Genomic DNA, 25484 nt, shown 5'->3' with positions numbered 1-25484 from the left:
CGTAAGAGGCAGACAAGGTTCCAGGTTCAAATCTCTGTAGGTTGGGAAAGTCTGTGTTGGTAAAGAAAAACGAAGCGTAAGATGCGTGAACAGAGAATATAAAATCAATTAATTAACTTCTAAATCATTCCTTCCCCACATGGGACCGAAAATGGTATCATCCCACACAGATAAAGAAGGAATATTCTCTCATTGGTTTTCTGTGCTGACAACATGCGCCTAGTCATGAGACGGAATTGTTCGTCGCCGTTAAAGCACAACTCGGCTTCGTTTCTGTGAAGGTAACAGTGCCGTTAAAAACAACATTGCTGTTAAAGGGATAGCTGCACCAAACGTGTTTTCCGAGTCCCGGGGTTTCGCGTACTCCTTTTTCTGCAATTCTTTCCAATGATATATATCGAAGAAAGGAAAACAACGACATTGTGAAGGTCGAGGGTTCGGATCTATCTTACATCTGTTCGACCTTCACAATGGCAACTTCCAACAGTTCCAGCTCTGAGAATTTTAATGGAAAATCTGATAGTGAAACGGGTGCAACCAGGTTTCTTCTGACGCAATTCGAATTGGTGGCCGCGATTAGCATTTTCTGTGTTTTGTCGTTAGGGTTGATATGTACATATTGGACCATGCCTGCTGCCGAATACCAGTTTCTTAAAGTTCCTCGTTCCATTGAAGAAATTCAATTTGTCAAGTAAGTTATTTGTTTTTCCTCGTTCCATTGAAGAATTCAATTTCTTGAGTAAGTTATCTTTCATTTCTTTTTCTAAATTGTTCTCGGGGTGAATTGTAGCTATATGGCCGGTTTTGTCAGGTTTTAGTTTTTGTTTGGATTGTTTGCTAGAATAGACATTTAAAAAATCCTCATACGAAACTTCAATAAAATTGGATTTCACTTTTTATAGGAGGTTTTGAAAGTCGTCGAGTACTTAATTGGAGGTTTGTTTTCTTCTGATAATTTCCCTTTAACTCACCAATTAAGTGAAGGTTTTTCGCCAATTAGTTGAAGGTAATTTTCTGTAGAGCCATGGAAGGTTTTCTATTAATTTATTGAAATTATTTTGAGTATAGTTGAACGCACAAAACACATATAAGCAGTGCAACAAAATCTAATAGCCTTATCCCGTCTTACAAGGTTGCATAGTTAGGGGCATATGGAAGGCGGTACTTGAAAACGACATCACAGTTTATTAGCCACTGATGTTGTTTGTTAATGTTAAATACGGTTGCTTACCACTGCCACGACCTAGGTTTAAATTTCAGCGGCCCTTTTACATATGGGCATGGATTCTCAAGCAAAACATCAAACAGAGGTTTTCAGAAAAGTACCCACCTCAGAAATATTTTATTTCTTAAATATGGAATTGTTGCGATCTAGGGGTTGGAACACAAGACATTTTACCTGTGGATACAGATCATTGAAGCAGCACATAAAAGCAGAAAAGATACCATGTTTACATGGTTCTTGTACCAGGTTGCTTCTGTTATATATTAAATGGAAAGGGTGTTTCACTAGAAAAAAAATGAAGCAACGGATTTTAACTTTAAAACTTTCAAAATTCTAACATGCCCTTGTGCCTCTAACCACAGTAGTGTCGCAGAGGCTGCTTGGACCAAAATATCACTGGCTGATGTTGGATTATTTTCACATTTTTTTGAACATTTTTGGTGTTTGAGCAGATGACTTGTTCTAAAAAAGCCTATCACTGGCTGATGTTGGAATCGTTTCACAAATTTTGAAGTCCTTTACATAAATCTGCTCGCTATATAGCTGGATCCACGGCCCCCGGCTACAGGATCTTTTGCTGTTGAAAGTAACGGTGTGGACTTCGTTTGAACAATCACTGATTGAGTCGACATTATAGGTTGTTTATAATATATAACAATAGCGGGTATAACTGTGTTTTGCCTTCCACTTGTTCGCTGTGCTCATATGTAACATGAGTTGTTCTAAGAATTTCTGTTTTCATTTGGAGATCAGAGCATTCATGGTTAATGGCATATGCCTTCTACTGGTCTACATTTCAATTTGGAGTTTCTAACCCATGTTACTGCCAAAAACATAATGATCTTGAGTTGTCTAGGAAATTCTCATCGTATGTGGTCGATGTTCCTTTAATTTTTTATTTTTTTGGATGTCATTGACCAGTAGCAATTCTATATTATCCTTTTGTGTTAGGACTTTTCTAACTGCATTATGGCACAAAGTGGATTTGGTCTTACCTTCTCAGCAGGAAAAATTTATTTTATTATGCTACCCGCATAGTACAGTGTGGCAACAATCACCCTTATCGTGGACAGTCTGCTACTCAGTTCTCTGAATTGAATTAGAAATTGCCAGCAAAAGTCATGCGAGAAGTGCAGCTAAGGGAAGAAAACTGGGAGGCAAAGGAAAAATATATCCCATGATGTATACAGCCCAAGACAAAGAGAATGACACAAAAATTTACAACATTTCCCAATCTATTAAGCGAGTAGACTGAACTGGAAATGAATACTTCATTGCTTGCCTCTAAATAATCTTTTCAATCTCATCCCCGTCAATCTTTGAAATGCCAAGTAGCTTAGACACCTAGCACCCAATTGGTAATCAACAGAACTGGAAGGAAAGAGTCATCACAGTGTCTTTGACATACTAAAAACAAATGAAGTATCAATGCTGATAATTTATTGTTGGATGGTATGAATTTGACCTCACTATATGTATGATGCTAAGACACTGACCCTGCCCACCTAGAACTCCCCTCTAAGATACCTACATTATGAAACTACTCAGAGAAAAAATCATTAAGGCTGATTCTGCACTAGTGTTGCCCATTATTGAGGTGCATGTATTTAAGTAATATGATTACATGTAGAATCAGTAATCTGTGTTATCTTTTAAAATTATTACATGGTCAAAATTAAAATTTCTAAGGAATACCCATCTAACAAGAACAGCTATAAACAGCCACAAAATTGATACGGAAAAAATGTTGTAGGATATTTCAAATTGTGTCATATTGTAGGATATTTATAATCTTTCAGTCAGGTTAAAAACTGAAAGATGAACGAATGGTCATGATTCCAGCAAAATTAGATATAACAGCTTACCTCATGTCTAAGATTGCTTGTCTTTGATCGTGGAACTAGCTTTCAAAAAGTAAGGTGGCATTGATTGTCATAGCGTATAATACAAATTTGATATCCATGCGCCCTATTAAGTTACCTTATGAATCTATGATGAGACATTGCCCTTTAGTTCCTAGTGGAATTAGTTAGCATATGTATTATTATTGTAATTTACACTTTTACATTCTCCTTTTTATTTGCATGCTTGCTCTTTGGCTTTCTATTCCTTCTTGTGATTGTTAACATTGCTGTTGTTTGCCCATTATGAGGAGCCATATTCCTTAAGTTCTTTGTGGACTTAGTTAGAGTATGTATTATCATTGTAATTTACACTTTCTACAGTCTCCTTTCTACTCGCATGCCTGCTCTCTCTCTCTCTCTCTCTCTCTATATATATATATATATATATATATTAGGTTTTCTATTCATTTTTGTGAGTATTCACATTACTGTTTTGTACTCATATTATCTTATTATCAATTTTCTAATATACATTTCTACAACTAGCTCACAGTTTGTCTCTTATTGATGCTAACATAGGTATATGAATTGGTGTTCGTTCAAGCAGTGAAATGCTGATCTTTGGAGTTGGTTTGGATTTAACATAAATCTCTGAATATATATGTTATTTTTCAATGAAATTCTGCAACTACTTAGTGAATAACTGAATATAAAGCAACTACAAACTGAAACCAAACTTCCTTTCACAAAGATAAAGAATTTCTTAACTGATAAGCAGCGGAATATAAATGAAGAAATAAAAAACATAGTCACCCAAATTTATACAATTATTTCTTGGGAAACCCAACTGGGAAAACCCTCTTCCTTGCTGTAGTAATTTATTGATAGACTTGAGCAATTGAATATCTTACAAGATAATCTGTTTCACCTAGAACAAACTTGTTCTCTGCTGTACTAGCTTGAAATACCCTGCAAAACACATAATCCCTGCTCCTAAACTTTTGCGCACTAGCAACCCTATTTCCTAGCGCACTAGGGCCTATTTCCCTGCGCACAAAATCTCCTATTTTGTAGCGCACCAGACTCCTATTTCTGTGTGCACTTTCTGCTCCTATTTCCTAGTGCAAGGCTCCTCCAAACATGTGCAAACTTGCTCCTCAAGACTGCGCACACCACAGGCAAAGAGATCTCACACAAAACTTTGTGCCTTTGCCCTTCCTTTATAGATTCGATCCGTGCTAAAATTGGCAAGTGCAAATTTAGAACTCTTGTGGTTGACAAGTTAATTGAGTTCGAACTGGTTCTCTCTCCAATCATAATTGGAGTCACAACTCGTCCTTACTTCAATCATTGACTGAAGCTCCAACTCATTCTATCTGCACTCATAACTGCCACTCGATCCTGTAGTTAACTGAAGAAGGATCCACGTAACTGATCTTCCAACACTACGCATGAACTTTTGAATATTATTCCCGCAAACAGGAAATAAACTCACCATTTCCATGAAATCGCTCCTTGGTCAAAAGAAAGACAACTTGTGGTCTTTTTGGCTTAGGCACAAACCAGAGAAGACCTTCACTCGCTACAATTTTCAACACTCCCTCTTAGCGAGGAAGGGATTTTGTACAACTCCCAACTTGTCTTTGAAATAGACGAAACTACTTCTTGCCAATGCCTTGGTCAAGATATTTGTTGTTTTCTCCTCTGTTGGAATGTATGGTAGCTTCACTATCCCTTTCTGCACACAATCTCTGAGATGATGATACCTGATCTCGATATGCTTGGAGTGATCATGAAACATTGGATTCTCAGAGAGCTTAATGCAACTCTGATTATCACAATGTATCATAGTAGGCTCCATCCCCTGTCTGAAAAGTCCCACAAGCAACTTCCTCATCCAGATAGCTTCGCACGTTGCCAAACTGGCAGCCATGTACTCAGCCTTTGTTGAACTGAGTGCAACTGATCTCTGCTTCCTGCTAAACCAAGAAACAGCTGCTAGCCCAATGGTAAAGACAAAACCTGAAGTACTCTTCCAATCTGTGGAGCACCCTGCCCAATCTGCATCTGTGAAGCCCTCAAGCCTCACTCCATCAACCTGTCTATACCACAATCCATAATCTGCTATGCCTCTGAGATACCTCAAAACATGCTTTGCAACAACCCAGTGAACTCTGGTCGGTTCCATCATGAACTGATTCAGCTGGTTTATTGCAAAACAAATATCAGGTCGTGTGTTGACCAAATACATCAACGACCCGATGAGCTGCATGTATAATGTAGCATCTACTCGCTCTACTCTGCTAGCATCCACCTTCCTCTAGTTTGTGACTAGAGGCATGGCCATGGGCCTGCAATCCTGCATATGAAACCTCCTGAGAATCTCTTGCATGTACTTTCCCTGTCCCAAGAAGATCTCACCATCACCCTGCCAAACCTCCAATCCAAGGAAATAGTGCATAAGCCCTATATCCTTCATCTCAAACTCCCTTGCAAGGTCTGCCTTGCAATCCTAAATCAAGCTATCTACTCCAGTCAGTATAAGATCGTCAACATAGAGCACTAGAATGAGTGGAAGCCCTCCAACCATGATGTAGTACAGGTTGGGATCCGCCTCACTCTTAGTGAAGCCCAATCCTCAAAGGTAGTTGTCAATACGAGTGTACCATGCTCTCGGAGCTTGCTTGAGCCCATAAAGAGCTCTCTTCAGCCTGCACACATGCGTGTCTCTGTTGAACTACTCAAACCCCTCTGGCTGCTCCATATAGATCTCCTCCTCAACCAATCTGTTGAGGAATGTTTTCTTCACATCCATCTGATGGATCTTCTACCCCATCTATTTTTCAAGTGTCGAAATTGTCCAGATGGATGAATATCGTGCTACTGGTGTAAACGCCTCATCATAGTCTATGCCCTTAACCTGTGAGAAACCCTTGGCCACAAACTTGGCCTTGTACTTCTCCACACTCCCATCTGCTCCATGCTTCACCTTATGCACCTAGCACGAGCCTACTACTGATTTTCCTTCTAGTTGTGGCATAATCTCCTAGACATTGTTCTTCATGATTGCGGAATATTCCTTCACCATGGCATCCTGCCAATCTTGCTGAGAAGTTGCCTCCTCATAACAAGAAGGCTTTGTGTCCAATAACCCTATCTATAGTGCCGTATACCTGGTGTACCTCTATGGCTGCTTGCTCTGCCTGAACATAGAGCTAGGAGCTTCAACATGCTCCTAGGCCTCTTGAATCAGCTTGTCGGCCCACTTGGCTCTCTTCCTCCTATGCTAGGAGTCTCTAACTGAGTAGCTGCCTGCTCTTGTCTTGGTCTCTCCTCCTCTTCATCCTGTTGTGCGACCCTCTTGCCACTTGGCTGAGACCCAAATTGTGATCTTGGTTGAGGCTCCTCCTTGGGAGTGAGTAGCTCCTCCTCAGGTACTCCAACCTGCCCTTGCTCTAAGGACTCCCTCAGAGCTCTGTCCTCCTCAAACCTCACGTCTCGTTTGATAATTGTCTTCTTGAGTGATGGAATATATACCTTGTATGCCTGGGATGCCTCACTATAACCCATGAAAATGCCATTCTTTGTTGTGGGCTCCTGTTTCTTTCTGCTATCTTTGGACACATGCTAGTAAATTTTTGTGCCAAACATATGGAAGTGTGAAACATCAGGCTTCTCGCCTGCGAAAGCCTCCTCTGATGTAACTCGTCCAAGCACCTTATGTGGACTTTTGTTCTGCAGAAATACTACAATATTGCATGCCTTTGTCCGCAAGAACATAGACAGTTCCTGATCATGCAACATGGCCTTGGCCACTCCAACTATGTTGCGGTTATTCCTCTTAGCCACCCCATTCTGTTGAGGGTTATGGGGTGCTGTCAACTCTCTCTTAATGCCCTCCTTGGCACACAAGTCCTTGAAGGCATTGGAGATATATTCCCTGCCATTGTCACTCCTCACTGCTTTGATGTTCTTTTCAGTCTAGTTTTCTACCAAGGCCTTAAACTCCATGAATTTGGGTAAGACCTCATCCTTCTTCTTCATAAAAAATATCCAAGTTTTTTGAGAATAATCATTAATGAAAGTAACATAATACATATGTCCCCCAAGTGATGGAGAAGAGAAAGGCCCACATGCATCTTAATGCACCAGCTCCAAAGTCCCTTTGGCTCTGCTGTCTCGGCTTTGGAAGGATGACTTGGCATACTTGCCAAGTGTGCACCCCTTGCACACTCCATTCCTGTCAAGACTGTACTAGTGTTATAAGGATCGAACCGGATTGGCCGGTTTAGATTGGTCCGACTATTTTGAGGCAAAAACTGGTTCGAATTGGTGACTTGAACCGTTTTTGTCCGGTTCGGTACGGTAAAGCCACGAAGAACGCATCAAGTGGGGCCTGTTTTGCTTTTTTTCTTTTAGTGTTTGTCTTAGCTGGGCACTAGCCCAGAATAGTGGCCTAATATTCAAGCATATGATCCTATTATTGCTATGCATTTCATGGTAATGTTAAAGTGACATTATCCTTTATCTTCCATTTTCATCCTTCTACTTAAATTTTTAACATTACCATGAAATGACTCAGGATGTTTGAGAGTGGTTTTGACCTCATTGGATTTCATATGGAGAAAGTAGAAATTTAGAGCTCACTCAAAATCCAATAGAGTTAACAGTTTTCCAGGATTTCAAGATTGGGGGGATTGCAACGCTACATTGGATTTTCTCATGTATGAGGGTATGGAACTAGTATTTAATCAAGAGCACCAAGCCCTCTATGTACCTTGATGTTAGTGGCATTGGTTGTTGAACTCCTCTATCATGAGCCTACTAAAAAAAATACCCATCACTCAAACAAAATCTTGACTTGACATGCTATGATTTTTCTATCTTATTTTAATGCTTAGAGGGTGATATTGATGACAAAGATCCCAATATAGGCAATGATTTTGATGATATGTAGGTATTTGTTGTAGCATAATTTCTTTTTGGATGCTAGAGGCCATGTGGAGCTTGTTTGCTGATGTATTTCAGTTTAGAGATGGATTGCACTCGGTGCTATTTTGGTTATGTGCACCCTTACATGCTATATAAATGAGACACTTTTGCTTTTTTGTGTATAAATGGTTTTGATTCATATAGATGCACATGAATATATATGTTTTTCTTTAAAGTTTGAATATTTTATGTGTTTTTGGTTGACCGGTTTTTTGGTCCGATTTTTTTATTGGTTTCCGTACGGTTTTGACCGGTTCCTGGTCCAAGTGGTCTACCAATTCAATGACTGGTCCAGTTTTGATAACTATGGAACACACCTCTAATTTATATGCTTCTTATGTGGTGCGAACGAATTGTCATGAGGGGCATACTCTACCCTAGCGGACTTGACCTTTTGTGGCACAATTCCAACCAACATGCAAATAATTTAATAACTCTCAAACCACATGACATCTCTTGGTGTTTAAGGTGTCCCCTTGCTCCTCTAAGGGTCCCTTACATCCTCCAAGTGTCAAACCAATGAAACTCCTTGTGGTTTCACACCCACAAGCTTGGGTGCAAAGCCCACACCTTGGGTTCATAGCCCACAAAGCCACTTGTGGTGCTCCTTCCTCTAAAACCCCAAACCCTAGGCTTGGAGTACCTCCCAAGCTACCAATTTCAACAATCCCTCTTAATGAGGGAGGTACTTCCAAGACTAGTAAGTAAATCGTCATCACTATCACTGCTCATAACGCTTGCCCAACTACTGGCACCCATTACTGTAGCAAACCCTGTAGCATGGATTGTGCCCTCCTCGGAAGTGTCATCGTCACTGGAAACCTCCTACTTCTTCTTCCTCCTGAAATGCTTTCAGGTCTTTCCATGATTCCTTCTTGCTAGATGTAGAAGCACCCTTGCACCCCACTGACCACGTGCTCTGCTTGGGTTACACATTCTCCCTTTCAACTTGCAAACTTCCTCTAGAACTCGACTCCCTCTAAACCTCTGGAACCTGGACCTTCTCTTCCTCCTTCTCATGATCTATAGCCTTTCTCGTCAGCCTATATATGTTAGTTTTTGGTAACATTGGAAGTGCTCTAGCCTTGAAAATTGGTGGAGAGGCTAAGGCACATGAGTTCGAAAGAACCCAGAAACTATTTGGTAAAATTCCACCCGGATTGTATTTTATTAAAATAATTAATAAAATACAACCTAGAAACTTCGATTTCCTTCTCCGACAAATCTCCTTCTATTTCTTTTGCAATTTCGTATTCTTTTGCCTCTTGAATATTGAACTTGTGTGAGTGATCTCCAAATGAATTAATTGCACTGTATATATAACCTCTTCTAGAGTTCGAATTACCCTCATGTAGGCCGACTTGATCATGTAAGGGCTGACTTGGTGTGGAGGTGTCAAATCACATATTTTACTCAATAATAATTCTTTTTACATGATTCAAAAGCCCAAGAAGGGTCTTATAAAATGGATAATGACTCTAATGACTTAATATAAAACCTAGTAGTCCTCAATGGGGACTTTGACCTAAAACATGATGACCCAAACATGAAACCCATGCTTTAATAAGTCATAAATACATTTCATTATGACTCAAATACAATTATGAAGACCGAACCTAGTTACATTCTTCAATAGTGCTTAAGCCCAATGTCCTTCATTTCAAACTCAGAAACAAGGTCCTCCTATCATTTCCCAATGCGCCTCTCCGATCTTGTCAAGAATAGATCGTCCACATACGACACTAACAAAAGCAGCTCATCCTCAACAAATACATAGTACAAGTTGGAGTTGGCCTCACTCTTAGTGAATCCCAAACCCAGAGGGTACCCATTGATCCTGGAGTACCATGCGCACGTAGCTTGCTTTAGCTTGTAAAGGGCCTTCTTCAATCTGCATACATGGGACTCCCTCCTATGCACTTCAAATCTCTGAGGCTGCTCAACATATACCTCCTCAATCACCCCATTGAGCAAGACAGTCTTCACATCCATAACATGTATCCTCCACCCCATTTCTGAGGCAATAGATATGACCTCCTTGGTAGATGCTTATTTGATGATGGGTGCAAAGGTCTCTTCATAGTCCACTCCCTCTTTCTGGGAGAACCCCCTCACCATGAACCTCACCTTGTACTTCTCAACGTTGCCATATGTTGCATGTTTGATCTTATAGATCCATCAAAAAGTGACCACAAATTTTCCCTTTGGCCTTGACATTATGTCCCACACATCATTCCTCATGATGGAACTGTACACCTCCACCATGGCATCCATCCAAACCTGCTGATCTGCTGCCTTCTCAAAAGTATAAGGCTCAGAATCACTGATGCTGCTAATCATGGCCATATAGTTGGAAAATCTAGCTGGTGGTATGCTTTGTTAAACTTTCTATTAGGAGCCTCCACGTGCTCCTTTGCATCTCTGAATGTTTGTTCAGCCCATCTCAGCCTCGTCCTAGTAGAGCTAGAAGGAACATCTTGCTCCCCCTCCTGAACTGAAGGTTGTGCCCCCTATTATTGGTGCTGTTGGATCCTCCTCAACCTTTGGAGCCTCTCGCTCCCTCTCCTTTACCACCACTGGCTCTGTGTCATGAGACCTCCTAAAGGTCCTACCCTCCTCAAATCTGACATGCTGATTGACAAATTACAATGACTCTCCTTTGTCCTGGATTGTAGACTCTATAGGCATTTGAGACCTCATTGTAGCCCACAAAGATCCTTATCTTAGAAGAGGGCTCCAGTTTAGTCCTCTTCTATGAAGGAATGTGGACAAAAAATAGACTACCAAATATACGAAGGTGGCTCACCTCCGGTCTCACTCTTGTAAAAGCCTCCTAAGGAGTCTTGTCCTCCACTACCCTATGAGGACTCATGTTTTGCAAGTAAACAACTGATTGTAGGCCTCCATCCATAAGAACAGAGGCAAGTCCTGGTCATGGGTCATTGCCTATGCTGCTCCAACTATGGTCTTGTTCTTCCTTTCTGCAACCTTGTTTTGCTGAGGGTGCTACGGTATTATGAGTTCTCTCTTTATTCCTGCCTCTGTGCAGAAACCCTTGAACTCATTGGTGGTATGCTCACCCTTGTTATCTGATCTCAACACCCTGATCTTCTTCCCAATCTAGTTTTCCAAAAAAGCTTTGAACTCTTGGAATTGACTGAAGACCTCATCCTTGTTCTTTAAGAAGTAGATCCAAGTCCTCTTGGAATAGTCATCAATGAAGGTCACAAAGTAGCTGAACTCCGTGATCGACTCCATTGACATAGGACCGCATACATCTGACTGCAGTATCCTTCCCTATTATGTGAGGGATCACATGATCCTTCTCACCATCCAAAATAATTTCCCTTGCTTTCACATCCTTCAACTCGCAATCGGCTGCTTGTGCAAGAATTGTAGGAACCTGGATCTCTGTGCTTGCAAATTCTCACAAGCCATTCACCTTTAGAACAATGGAGATCCGTTCCTTTCATGGATTGAAATTGCTGGCCCCCTCCAACCCATCTTCATACCTCAAATCCAATGACGTGATATTAAACAAATTGACTTGGCCACAAAAAAACAATAAATAATTTTATCTGTTGTCCTAAAACACATTTTACCATCAAATCTGTGATATTTGTCCTGTCAGAGTTTTAGAGCTCTGATACCATGTTAATTTAAATTCTTATCATCCCCGATTTAATTTCACTCAGTAATTTAATAATACCTAGAAAAATATTTTACCAAATAAATTTCAGAACTGTGGAAAAGTAAATACATTGATAATTAACAGGTAAATTTGCAGCGGAAATAAGTGAGAAATCAATGACAGGTAAAACAGAAAAAATTCACCCACAATTTTTTTCTGAAAAATTTATTAACTCAGAAAATATGGCTCAAGACCATAGAGAAATAATAGGAAATTGTAGTTGACAAGAAAACTAGCTGCTTGGCCTCCCTCCAATTTGACCTCTAGATTTCCTCTTGAAATCTCCTCAGCGTCCTCTTCAATCTCATTTGTCAAGTCAAGTCTTCTCACTCGGCAAATCACTTGCTCAAGTGCTCAACAATAATTGTGTGTCTTACCCTCTTCCCTTTGGCTCAATTTATACCTTCATTAAGGCTTTAGATCAACAACTGAGATTAAATTGTTGAGTTACTAAAGATAAGTCACTTAAATTAAGTAACTTACTTTTCATAGGCCTTCTTTTCCTAAACATACGAAAGAAGTTATAAATAGCTCGCATGTCATGCATGTCTCATGCAACCTTCATGCACACCTTGCATTGCATGCAACCTTCATGCATGCCGTGCATGTCGCATGCAAGCTCCGAAAGAGGAAAAACAAGATTTTTCGAGCTAAGACACCAAGCTATAAGACCTTTCGCAGCTACAGAATTCAACATTCATTCTCTTCCATCTTTATGGAAAACATGTTTTTGAGGAAAAAAACTTTACTTGTATTGCAAGTTTCATGCATGTTCCATAGATCTCCTCACATGATAAATACATCATTTCCATCTTCAACTTCAAGCAGCTTCTGATTCGATACAAAGAGCTTGGTTAGCACAACAACCTCTTGATTCTTTGCATCATATTTGACTTGGGCATCCATATGAGTATGATCCACACTTCTTTTCCTAATACAAGTATGTCTAAACCTATGTTACCGGATCCACTGGGTCTTGATGCTGGATCCACAGATCTGCGTTTCGGATACAAATATGGATTCACCCAGATCCACATACAATCCGCCACGTAAACAGATCCTTCAAACCCAAAAAATGAATCCCATGCTATTGAAACAGATCCTATGCTAACTGGCCACTCAAATGGCGAATGCCAAGCAAATAACATTAGAGTTTTTGGCTTATTTTTTTAATATTTTTTTTAAAGGATTTTTGCCACCTGTTTGAAGCCCTAAAAAGCAAATATTTTATTTAAATTTTTAGTTTGATTAATTATTAGTAGTTTGTAGGCTGTATAGTTATATAAGCAAGTTATTAATTACCTATAGGCTTCATAGCACATGATAATGCTAGCAGGAAAGGTCTGACACATAAAAAATTTAATTTTCAATTTTTGATAATGCTAATAGGAAAGCTTTGAGACAGCACACAGATAATAACATATAGTGGACAAGGATGGCTGTGTTATTAATGATATAATTAAATCAATCCCATGCAACTCTAGGTGAAGAGTCCTATTAGAGCAGTGTGATACATAGACTATAGCATGTTCTCAAATAGTGTACAATATTCATTTACCACTGTAACTTGAGGGGAACTTTTAGATTTAATTTTTAAAGGAAAATTTCAAGGAAGATGACAGGCTGATCATGACGTAGAGTTGAAATATTCAAATTATGAGCATGTAGACCCATCTTTGAACATGTAGTTAGATCTACTCTACATCATCATATCAATAGAGTGATCATTTATGACACAATTTTGTATTTACAGTTATCCTTTTTGTATAAAGCATGATGCATCTTGATTTCAATTTTCATATTTGTGAATTATCTAATAATTTCAGTTCCAGTGTTGTGATTCATGAATGGTTTTGATTTTTAACTTTGAATATGTATTTTAAAAAAAAAAAATATTACTGTTTTTTTTTATACCTGACATTTTCTCATCATATCTGAATCCTGGCTTTTCAAAAATCTGGTGGATCCGTATCCATTTTTGTTTCCTCGTAACTTAGGTCTAAAGACTCTAAACACCTATTTTCAAGTACTACAAACATCTTTTATTTCCATGTATGAAAATTCTGTCCATTAAACTTTTGATTTCCCTCCAGCATTGAGTAGCCATAGCTGAATGGCAGAATACACCAAAACAAGACAACAAATTTTCCAAATTTCAGGGATAAATAATTGTTCTATACCCAAAGAAAATAAGCAAGTACCTCAAATCACAAGGATTTAAATCACAGGTACCTCCGTTTAATATATAATCCCCACACTAGAAGTGCGATCATGTGAATGCTTAGCTGTATGAGGGTTTTGTAGACAAGTACTGATGGATGGCAGCTCTATACATAAGGGTAATGGGTGTGTAGATTTCCTCAAACACTTCCAAATCCCACTTGAGCTCTGTGTTCATGTCTTCACAGTGACTTCTCTCTGTCTAGGCTGGGGGCATATCACAATGAATCTGTATGATGACTCATCAATCCCATATGGTGGCTGATGATGACTTCTATTCTCGTGTGAGTGACTTCTCTCTCTTCTAACAGGTGTTATAGGTGGTCGCAGTTAAAGGGGAATGTCGTATTCCCTGCAATGGGATTCCTATTCCCACAACAATGGATGTGTCTCAGGATTTTCTTCACATGATCGTTGCACTATCATGCTTAGAATTTCACATTCCATCTGCCTGTCAAATGAAAATTTGATGAGAGTCTTGTGTTTTTCATGTCTTTCGTTTCATGTTTTATGCAAATTCATAAATGTCAATTTTTTTTGTATTGTTATACGTGAATTTCACCATTACAGTTTTTTTGTCGTCTTAAACTTTTGACCCCGCAATTTTGGATGGAGAGGGTTCCTTACTTACTCTCCTAGACTATGCTCTTATTAGTCTAGCATGGTCCTACTTTAAGGATTGCACCACTGGCAATGCTGAAAATGAAGACTGTGGGAAGAATAAGAGGACAGAGAATATGTCAGAGGTTTCATATGGAAAGGGTGAAGTTATAGTGATTGTGATTATGGTAGGGAATTAGAAGCTGAGTCTCAACCTTCGTTAACCCATTTCTATGGTCGCTGCAACAGTTAATTAAAATCTCCATGATCCCACTCACTTAATTGAGCTTCTAATGCTTATATTTTGGATTGTATATACAAAGTCAGGGTGAGGAATATTATTATTGCTTAGAAGATAGAGAAATTGGATCAATTTAGCACTTCAAATCTGGAAGAAAGAGATGCATTATGCATGAGTTGTAAATGTGTAACTAGATGATATAAATTGAGAAGTTGGTAAAGAGTATGATGTGTAGTATTTTAGGTTTGATAACTACAACGTCCGTTTGATCATAGGATAAGCAATATTATTGAAACCCTCATTAATTTCCCATGGATTTCCTGAACTTATATCTAGATCTATTAATGATGCAATCAACCACTGCCAACATCACTGAATTTGTTGTCCAGGCTTCAAGTTCATGTATTTCATTAATGATCTATTAACGAAATTAGGTCTAAAGTCCAAACTCCAAACAAAATAGTAAAAATCCAGTGAACCCATGCTGCTGTTTGGGGTGCGATCACAATTCATTCACCATGAATTATGGTCGGGAATTAGAACCCAAATCCTGACCTTCATTGCTCAACCCACTTCTATGGTCCCTGCAGCTTTTAACTAAAATCTCCATGATCACGCTCACTTCGTTGAGCTTCTAATGTTTATTTTCTTGGTATGTATATATAAGATGGGGGTGAGGAATATTATTATTACTTAGAAGATAGAGAAATTGGATCAGTTCAGCACTTCAAATCTGGAAGAAAGAGATTTATTATGCATGAGTTGTAAGCAGATGATATAAATTGAAAATCCGTTAGAGAGTATGATGTGTAGTATTTAGGATTGATAACTACTAAGTCTGTTTGATCATAACACAGAAACAATATTATTGAAACCCTCTATAATTTCCCACGTATTTCTTGAGGTTGTATCCAGATCTGTTAATGAAGCAATCAGCCACTGGCAACACCATTGAATTCATTGTCCACACTTCAAGTTCCCCTACAATTTAAATTATATTTCCCTGAAAATAGGTCTAAAGTCCAGACTCCAAACTAAGTAACAAAAACCCAATGAACCCATGTTGCTGCCAGAAGTCGCCATCATGATTCAGTCACAATTTGAACCCTCTAGTTTCCCACATATTTCTTGAAGTTGTATCCAGATCTGTTAATGAAGCTTTCAGCCACTGGCAACACCATTGAATTCGTTGTCCACACGTCAATTTCACCTGCTATTTTAATGATCTTTCAATTAAATTAGGTCTAAAGTCTGGAGTCCAGACTCCTAACTAAGTAACAAAAACCCAATGAACCCTTGCTGCTGCCAGAAGTTGCCATCATGATTCAGTCACCATGCCAGATGCATTATAGTATGGTGTTACCTATGCTAGTTACTACATTTATAAAAATTTATGATGGGTTACTCAAACTGTTGAACATCAAATTGATGGTTTGATCATTTTTATCCGTCACATTTGACATGCCAAATTTATAACCAGCTGTCAAATACATTTTCAGGTGGAAAAAACGTTATATGGAATGTAAAATTCCAGGCTTGCACACTACAACACTTCTCCTAGTTGCCCTCATCCTTGTGCTTTGACAATGACATGGACGAATGCCTCATTAAAATACTGACCCTCTGACCTTCACGTGACTGACAATGTCTGACAATTTTTTTTTTTTCCTTCTTAGAATGCATAAAACAAAACTTTATTGCCCTTCAACCTATGTGTGTTGTTTGTAGTTCCTTGAACTGTTGCTAGGTCAACTAGTGCCTAGGTCTCACTACCAACCTAGGTTCCTTCTCAGATTGTGGCTCTGACACAATATCATATTTATACACAGAAGAAGAGACGCCAGAAAAGAAAAGAATAAAGAAGCTACACTTCATACATTATTTCCATACTTCAAAATGTTTCTTTTACATATCATAACAACTTTTTCCTTTTTTTAATAATCATTAACTATTTTATTCTTTACTTAATACACTATCATTAAGTGGATATAACATAAGTAGTAAATGAGCATGAATTCAATTAATTACTCAACATTTTTGTATTAACTATAGAAAAGATCCTGAGATGTATTTCCCTACCATCCCCAATGGAATAGTCTTTATCATTGTGTTATAACTTATAACTTATAACCCACATTGGCATTTTACTCTGCCGAATACTTGTGTATTTAATTTTAATGCAATTTCTGCTTATCTTCGCTTTAAAGGTCACTACCGATGTTTCCAAGATTCTTATAAAACAGGTGTATCTGTGATTCTTTAGTTTCCATCTGCGTAGATCTTATGAAGCCTATCATTTACGTGGATCAGAAAGGTCAACTTTAACTAAGATAAAAAGATACAAAGCAATTGGTTTAAGCATTTCCTGTTCTCATGAAATGACTGGTGGCATCTCATAGCAACAAAAGCGAGAAACACAGTTCATTGTCTTAGCTGGTTTATCTCTACTTTGCTTCTATAGAGATCTGATGGAAGCTATTATATACGTGTATACAAAAGGCCAACTTCAACGGGGATCAAAAGATACAAAGCTATTGTTTTAACAGTTCTCGAGGTTACGAATTTTAAAATGACCCTTGGGATCTGATACCCATTTTGATGAACTGAAATAAAAGAAAGAAACCCAGTTCAGTGTCTTAGCTGTTGCCTGCAACTTTATCCTGGTTCCTATTTGGATGCATCTTCACAATATGACCATAATGCAATTTTTTTGTTTACATTGATTTTGTAGAGTACTTTTCCTGTACCTAAAACACATTTTTGTTAGTACATCATGGGGCACGACAGTCCATTAATTGTTCATAATTCTTGAATTTACAGAGATCACCTTGCAAACTATACTAAAGATTACACAGCTCAGGTTATACTAGGGTACTGTGCAACATACATTTTCATGCAGACATTCATGATTCCTGGAACCATATTCATGTCCTTGCTGGCTGGAGCTCTTTTTGGAGTAGCCAGGGGTCTTATCTTAGTTCTTTTCAATGCTACTGCTGGTGCATCGTCCTGTTATTTTCTGTCGAAGCTTATTGGTAGGCCTATTGCTGTTTATTTGTGGCCAGAAAAGTTGAGGTTCTTTCGAGCTGAGGTATTATGACTCTCAATCTCTATACATGGTGTTTAGTACGGAAAGCACTTCCAACACAGCATATAATGGTTCATACTTTAATAAAGCTTTTCCAATAGTGTCTGGATAATTGCATTCATTAATTTGACTTCTAATTTTGCCACCAAATGATTAAACTTGGTTTTGGATTTTTTGCACTACATGTAGTCTGCAGAATCCAAATTTTGATAATGAGCTATATGTCTGACAGGTGGCCAAACGCAGGGAAAACTTACTGAATTACATGCTTTTCCTAAGGATAACGCCAACTTTGCCAAACACATTTGTAAATGTTGCATCACCAATCGTAGATGTGCCATATTATATATTCTTCATTGCAACATTCTTTGGACTTATTCCAGCTGCTTATGTTACAGTGAGGGTAAGCTGTTTCAGTTTGTTGACCTAATTTATGGTACATTCTTTTTAATTTATTCATGAGTTTGGTTTCTTTATGAAACATCTTGGCCAGTGTTACAATTGCAATGCTTACATTAATATATGATCTTAGAAAATAAAAGTCTAACAAACTGTACTGAAGGCGTGGACTTCAAACCAAACCATCCAGTTGCTTATTAAATTCTGAGTTGAAGAAATCAGCAGAAAGACACTTCAACGCTTCTGGCAATGAAACAATTTATACAACCATTGTGTGTGTGCATGCATAACCATGTAGTGTTGAAACTAAATTGAGTTTTGCAAGAAGAAATGAACTTATCCACAAGTATTAGAGAAATTTTGAGGTCTAAATGGCTTCCTAAGGAAAATAATAAAATGATAGTTAAAATAATAAAATAAGAGTTATGAATTTTCAAAGGAAAAGAAAAGAAATTACTATTTTTAGTTATATTTTTGACTTATCTCTTTATAGGTTTATTCAAATTACAAGTATCTACTCTGCATACAAGTTTTAATAGACCCGTAGTGAGATAAACTATAAATACATGAAAGAAACACATTTTTTCATCTATTTCCAGTATACTTCACTGTGGATCTCTCAAAAATTATGCAGAATGGGTAATCATAAGATGTGAAATTTAATTCCACATCCAATGAGTGCCTACGTTTAAAATTAAGTAAATGAATAAGAAAATAAGTTGAAAATGTAATTAAAAAAGTAGTTTTTTTTTCTTTTTCTCCAAAACTATTTACCCTGATTGTTGACCTAATCATCTTGAATCCTATTGGTTTTTTCAAAGTTGATGTTGATATCACATTTTTTTGTTTTGAGGCCCATTTTCTACATCAAAATTTCTCCAATGGTCCAATGGAAAACATTTACGGAACATATACTATTTCCATGTAGATGTATAATCTTGGGTAACTTGAGGCTTATTAAATTATCAAAATACAAAAAGAGGCAAGTTTTGATGATGACCAGATAAATTCCCTTATTTACAGTATGCCCCAACTCCACAATGAAGCACCAATGTTGAATTACAGCATGCAATCTGGGATTTTTTAGCTCAACCTTTCTTTGTAACTTCTATGGAGGTTTTTGTTTCTGTGTTTCTTAAATGGACCAGGAAAGGAAATCTAGGAGAAAATAGCAGTTTAGAAATAACTATATTGTAAAGACTAGGTTTTGATGTGCTTGTTTTCACTGGCACAGGGTTGTCACAGTTTTCTGTCGTCAGCTTATCTGCTCCCAATGATGATTATTGCTGAGAGTAGAAATTAAATTCCGATTCAGAGCCTATACGTTAGTGAAATATATAGTGTAAATGGCCACCGAGAACCCTATTTAATTCATTTTATCATGTCTTATTTAATACATTTTAAGTGTTAGTTGCTTGCCACAAGCCTACAATATTTAGCATTTACTACCCATCTTTAACTGGGTATCTGTTATGGGGCTGTTTAACTGATGATGATGATCATAGTTTTAAAGTATCAAATGCCAATAAAGAAGCTAAAAGTCTGTGTTATTGCTAGAATGTCTTTTGGTTGGGAAGGATACCACTTAGGTCCTCTGGTTTGATGAATCATCCTTTGGAAAGTGATATCTTCAAATGTTTTATCTGTAAAGAGTTCTGGTAAAATCGTCCATAAACATGTATGTTTTTGCTAAGCAAAAACAATCTTTTTTGACGGGGAATACCAGTGACATATGTAAGATACAAGTACCTAAACATAAAGAGCATGCAGGTAAACAAGTAAAAACCAAGATATGCAAGTAGCTAGACAGACAACATGTGTAGGAAGATTCAAAGAAATAATGGTAGAATTTATCAAGTTATAATTGTTCCATAGTAGCTTTCTGCAGTCTATTGACTGGTCGTCATTATTTTTTGGTGAGGAAGATCTCAGTACCTTCCTTCTCGTTTATACAAAAGACACAGGGTTTTTGCCCACTGTTCATATTTTTGGAAGGCAAAGTGGAATGGATATTTGCTCTCATCTCAGCTAGAGAAACTTCAAGTGTACTTATCCAGTTTTGTTTTGGATGCATGGTTTATTGGAAGCTATTTTTGTGCAGTAATGTTAGCCCTCACTACCAAGTATTTCTGATTTTCTGTCTGCTTTAGTCATGCTATGGAAGAGGTTACGAGGTCTACATAACTTTTGATTGTAAATATTTTTCTAAAAATATAGGACATGTTTTTCAATAAAAGAAGAGTATTTATTTTTTCCAGTGATCTTTGAAGTTTAGATCATTATGTTTGGGTTTAGGGGATTTGTTCAGCTGCATTTTTAATTTGGGAATGAAATTATAACTTTCGCAAACTCTCTCTGAGAAAAGTAAAATTGGGTTTGTTGAGCTTAAATGATGACGATGGAAATGCTTTTTCATTAGTTTTGTTGGTTAATATTGGAAATTTGTATCGAACTGATTGGTACAAAATCTGACGAGCTACCGGTGCATGTGTGTTAATGGAACTGATTCTTTGACCAAGGCTGTATATAAATTATGACATCGTTGCATTTCTGTGTGTGTATGAAGGCTGGCCTCGCTCTTGGAGAGTTAAGATCCCTGGGCGACTTATATGATTTCAAGACAATTGCTACATTATTTTTTATTGGCATGATCTCTATCATTCCTACTCTTGTTAACAGGAACAAAAAAACAGCATGAAGCTGATCTTCCATCTGTAATCTTATCATTGTTTTATAAATGAACTCGAGCCCCAGTTTACATGCGGGAGTTCTGCCACATCTCTATTTCATTCATCTTGTTCAGAATATATTTTCTGCTGCTGGTTAATTGGATTTCATCTTGGAGGGTCACAGTTGTATTCGCTAAATTCTTGCTCTGTAACATAAGCTTTCTTGTAAAATTGGTTTTCGTTCCCGTGCTGGGACATACCTGAGTTTTGGAGGTTGTTCAAAGGCGGGGTCAATGTTTAAAGCCCCTAGCAACTAATGTAAGCGTCCCTTTCATTTTGAGAGGGGCTGTTGAAAGGTAATAACCATGTTGAAATTCTAACAGCGAATGTGGTTTGAAGCAGTAGCATCAGAATCAAAGATTTATGCTGCTTGTCACTAAATGGGTAGAGGTGGATATGCTCTACATTCAATATTATGTTGACAAATTTAATATATTAGGAATTGGCGTTCAGTGCAACAATTGTTTCGCTACTGTATACGAACCTCTCATTGATTTATTATTAACAGAAACCTCACCCATTAAGAGAAGATTACGTTGTTACAAGTAAACTTAAGAAGGTAAATTAGAGTCACAGATTTTCAATCTTGAACCCATTATGTCAAATCTCTAAGTGTAACACTAAAAAGAAAGCTTGAAGTATAATCATGGAAAATATTTCCTAGTGTTATTGGAAGCTCCACCCTGAGGAAACATTTTCTAAACGGAACTCATTTGAACCATTTTTCCGAATGTTTACTTACTAAACTCCTTTGAAACATGACTGAAATGTTTCAGTGGCATTTCAGATCTTTGAAACGTTATATCAATTGTTGTAAAATTTAGAAATATGGTATCTACTATTTTAGACTAGCATTTTCCCGATTTGGACATTTTGGTTCATAAAATAATGAAAAATATAAGAAAAATAAAAATTTGAATTTAATATTCAAAGTCTTTTGAGGGATTATTGAGAATCAACAAGGTTTGAAGTTATTATAATAAAGCTCATTATGGTACTTGCAGAAATTGTACTTGTATGAAGAGGGTAACCATCATTCTTCTCAACCATTCAAGATAAACTTACTTGACATAGGGAGGATAATCTGATTAGAGATAAACCCAATCGACACACACATATAGGTGCTTGAGGGACTGTTTGGACTCAACAACAAGGTTCAAAACTATTATAGCAAAGTTCATGTCTCACACACACACTGGTAAAGGTCATTAAGGGACTTATTACATTGAATGAGATTCAAAGCCATTGCAACAAAATTCGTATTGTCCCCTGTAGGAATTGACTCTGGGTGGGGCATGATAACAATCATTCATCCTAACCAATTGAGATAAACTCAAATCCAACAAATCCCCACCAAATTTTGGACAAATTTCATTGAGAAATATGCTCTGAAAATAGTCAAAACGTGAAATAATTAAACTATACCAATGCAATATACCAAAACAATAATGCCAAATATATAATCACTTATGTTGTACCAAGTAGTCCTATTGAATCAATATTTTATATTTAGTTTGTTGTAATTAATGATACTAGTGACTTTTTCCAAAGATATAATTTATCAAATCTTTAGGTATATTTACACATACATTATATCTCAAGAACATGTCAATTAATAATAATTATTTATTCCTTCAGAAAATGAAGGAGGTTCACTTCAAATTGGTATCAAAGCTTCTAGTACATTTTTTGGGTTATTTTACTGATATGTAATCAAGTTAATTTTAATTTTGCTGGTGGCATTTGAAAAAGAGAAATAGAAGAGAAATAGAGAAAAGATAAGAAGAGAATAAAAAACGCAAATAAAATTTTTTAGATCATATTTCAAAATCTTTGATAGATAAGAAGTGTCAAGTATTTTTAAAAGTATACATGAAGGATTATAAGTCACACAAAGATTTCATATTTGGCAATAGGTAAGGTTAATTAACATGTACATTTTAAGGAATATATTAAAAGGGAAAGCTTCCAAGCATCATCAAAAGTGAATGAAAAAGAAATATAATTAAAAATTAGAGTTTCTAGTATAAGTGTATGCAATAATTATGAAATCAAACGGAGATTCTATATTATAAGTAGGATAAATAGTCACAGGAAAGTGAATAAGGTGAATATTGAAATTTCAAATAAATTGGGTTGTGAATAAGAAGTGAATAACGAAAAAATATTGGTAAGTTTAATGATTTGAAATACAAAAAATATTGTTGAAGGTGCTTATTAAAAATGATAAGACATTAAGTTATACTAAAATATATTCGACTAGACAGTAGATATAATAAAAATAATTGAAGCACATTAGTTATCGGATTATTTTGTATATTCATTATTATGAAGAATAATTGAGATTTGATATTTAAGGATTAAACTTTGAAGGTAAACAAATGCAACAAAATAATTTAAAGAATATATATGGGTTTAGTTCAATTAATTGAGTCCTCGTTGTTAAAGAACCTTTTCCATTGAGAGATCACGGGTTCAATTCTCTCAACGCCCTCGGGGTCAGACTCTGTTCGAGTGGATATACATGGGACAAATATTTTGTGGACATAGCGGTCACAGATCTTCGGGTCCTTGAACATATATATATATATATATATATATATATATATATTAAGAGCAAGGGTGTTTTAATCATCAGGGTTATGCAAAATGCATGAATTTGTTGATGATGATGATGATGATGATGATGGTTAACGTGCCTTGAGACCAAACATTGGTCTATCGGACCTAAAGAAACAAATTATTTATTTTGATTTAAGATTTTATTCCTGTGCCCAAAAAGCATGGAGATAAGCCTTCCGAGCTCACTATAATTTTGACATTGTAAAAGGCTAGGAAGGTCAGTATTGTAACAAAGATTGTGAAACTGAGATCTAATGTGGTTGTACGCGGGGCACTCTAAGAGGAAGTTGTTTTCATCCTCGATGTTCCTATTCTCACATATATGGCAGATCATTTCCATCCATGGCGTTTTAGAAATTGCCCAACGACTTGTTTCACTATGGAGCTCATGAGAATTCATTCTAATCTTTGCTATATTAATTTTTTCCTTTGAGCTAGTTAAAATAGAGATACTTTTGATCTTCTAGGGTGGGGTTGATGACCTTCTTATAATAACTTAATTTATTTTAGCCGCTAAATCTTTCTCACACCACATTTTTTCTTTGAACTTAGAAATAGCAATATCTTTAATGTTATTTATGTCTTGCAATGCATCACTCTCGTTGATCTTCCAATAGTTTAACCAGGCCCTTGTGTCTTTATGCCACCCCCGATTGAGCCTTAGGTGGTTTTTGCTGGAATTTAAAGCTAGCTTAGGAAGTTTATGATCGTCTATGTTATTGAGTTTGTGCTTGTACAACGGAAACCTAATCATAGCTAGGTTCTCAATAGGGGAAAGACCTGCTTCTACAAGGAGAATAGGATAGGGTGTATTACTTTTAATTTTCAGGTTATAAGTTATAAAACGCTTTTGGATTTGCCCAATCTTTCTCCATGATTCTCTGGAGATGCTGCAACCCCAAAACTCATAGCCATATAAGATAACAGGAGTGACTAAAGTTTCAAAGAGGAACTTATTTTTAGCCCACATTACGAGGTTCACTGTTTTACAATTATTTTCAAGACCAAAATAAGCTTTCCACCCCCCATTAATCCTTTTCTCAATGCTATGGTTCCAGTTGAGCTTGTGATGAATATCAATTCCTAGGTACTTGTAAGAATACACTTCCTCCAAGTTATTATTGTCATACATAAAATTAGCGTAAGTGTCCTTCTTGGATTTGATAATCATAACTTTTGTTTTGTCAATGTTAACAGTCATACCCATGGTAGAGTAGAAATCCTTAAGAAGCCTAAGTTGCTTATCAAGATCATATGGGCACCTTGCCAAAAGAACAATATCGTCAGCATAGAGAAGAAGGATGATGACTATCCCAGCTAAGATCGTGCCATCACATCCTGCTTCCTCTAAATAGCTTTCAAGCTTATCGATGTAAATGATAAATAGGGTAAGGGAGAGGGGGCAACCTTGTTTAACTTTGATGTTACACTTAATATCTTTCGACCACTCCTCATTGCTCTTTAGCTTGGTAATTACATTCTCGTATAACCTTATAGCGGCAACGCTTAACTCGAGAGGAACCTTTAGCTCTTCTAATCTATTCCAAAAGTTGTATCTAGGAACTGTATCGAAAGCCTTTCTAAAGTCCACAAAGCAACAAAATAAATTGGATTTATCATTACGACATTCCTCCGCAATGATCCTAAGCGTACACAAATATAAAATTAGTGGATAAAATAGTGCAATAAGAAGAGAATAATAAAAAAATACAATGCGTGGCTGATATTGAAAAATAATTTGATGGTTTAACATAAACATAATTGTTACTTAAAAAATTCAAATTTAAGGGTTGATCACGCAAATCAAGGAACAAGATTCTCTGGTAAAAAACT

General features: G+C 37.0%; 1 protein-coding gene across 1 annotated transcript; it reads left to right on the top strand.

Moving 5' to 3' along the window:
* The first annotated feature begins 202 nt into the window (after positions 1-202).
* Positions 203-21349, top strand: LOC149248003 (putative membrane protein At4g09580). The gene is made up of 4 exons (XM_089458330.1): positions 203-691; positions 17634-17904; positions 18134-18304; positions 20867-21349. The coding sequence occupies exons 1-4, from the start codon at positions 471-473 to the stop codon at positions 20996-20998; spliced, it is 795 nt and encodes a 264-aa protein (XP_089314456.1). The 5' UTR covers positions 203-470; the 3' UTR covers positions 20999-21349.
* The last annotated feature ends 4135 nt before the right edge of the window (positions 21350-25484 follow it).

The sequence above is a fragment of the Pinus tabuliformis genome, chromosome 7 (assembly GCF_031772625.1).
Source record: "Pinus tabuliformis cultivar Carrire ecotype Pingquan chromosome 7, CPIR1, whole genome shotgun sequence".
In the NCBI taxonomy this organism is placed as follows: Eukaryota; Viridiplantae; Streptophyta; class Pinopsida; order Pinales; family Pinaceae; genus Pinus; species Pinus tabuliformis.
Note: the sequence above shows the minus strand (reverse complement) of the source record. Positions and strands in the feature narration are given on the sequence as shown.

Bases quoted from the DNA above. Each gene is read 5' to 3' on its own strand.
- LOC149248003 (XM_089458330.1), top strand. From the start codon at position 471: ATGGCAACTTCCAACAGTTCCAGCTCTGAGAATTTTAATGGAAAATCT. The intron at 17,905-18,133 runs GTATTATGACTC...TATGTCTGACAG, and splicing joins TGAGGTTCTTTCGAGCTGAG to GTGGCCAAACGCAGGGAAAA. The intron at 18,305-20,866 runs GTAAGCTGTTTC...GTGTGTATGAAG, and splicing joins CTGCTTATGTTACAGTGAGG to GCTGGCCTCGCTCTTGGAGA.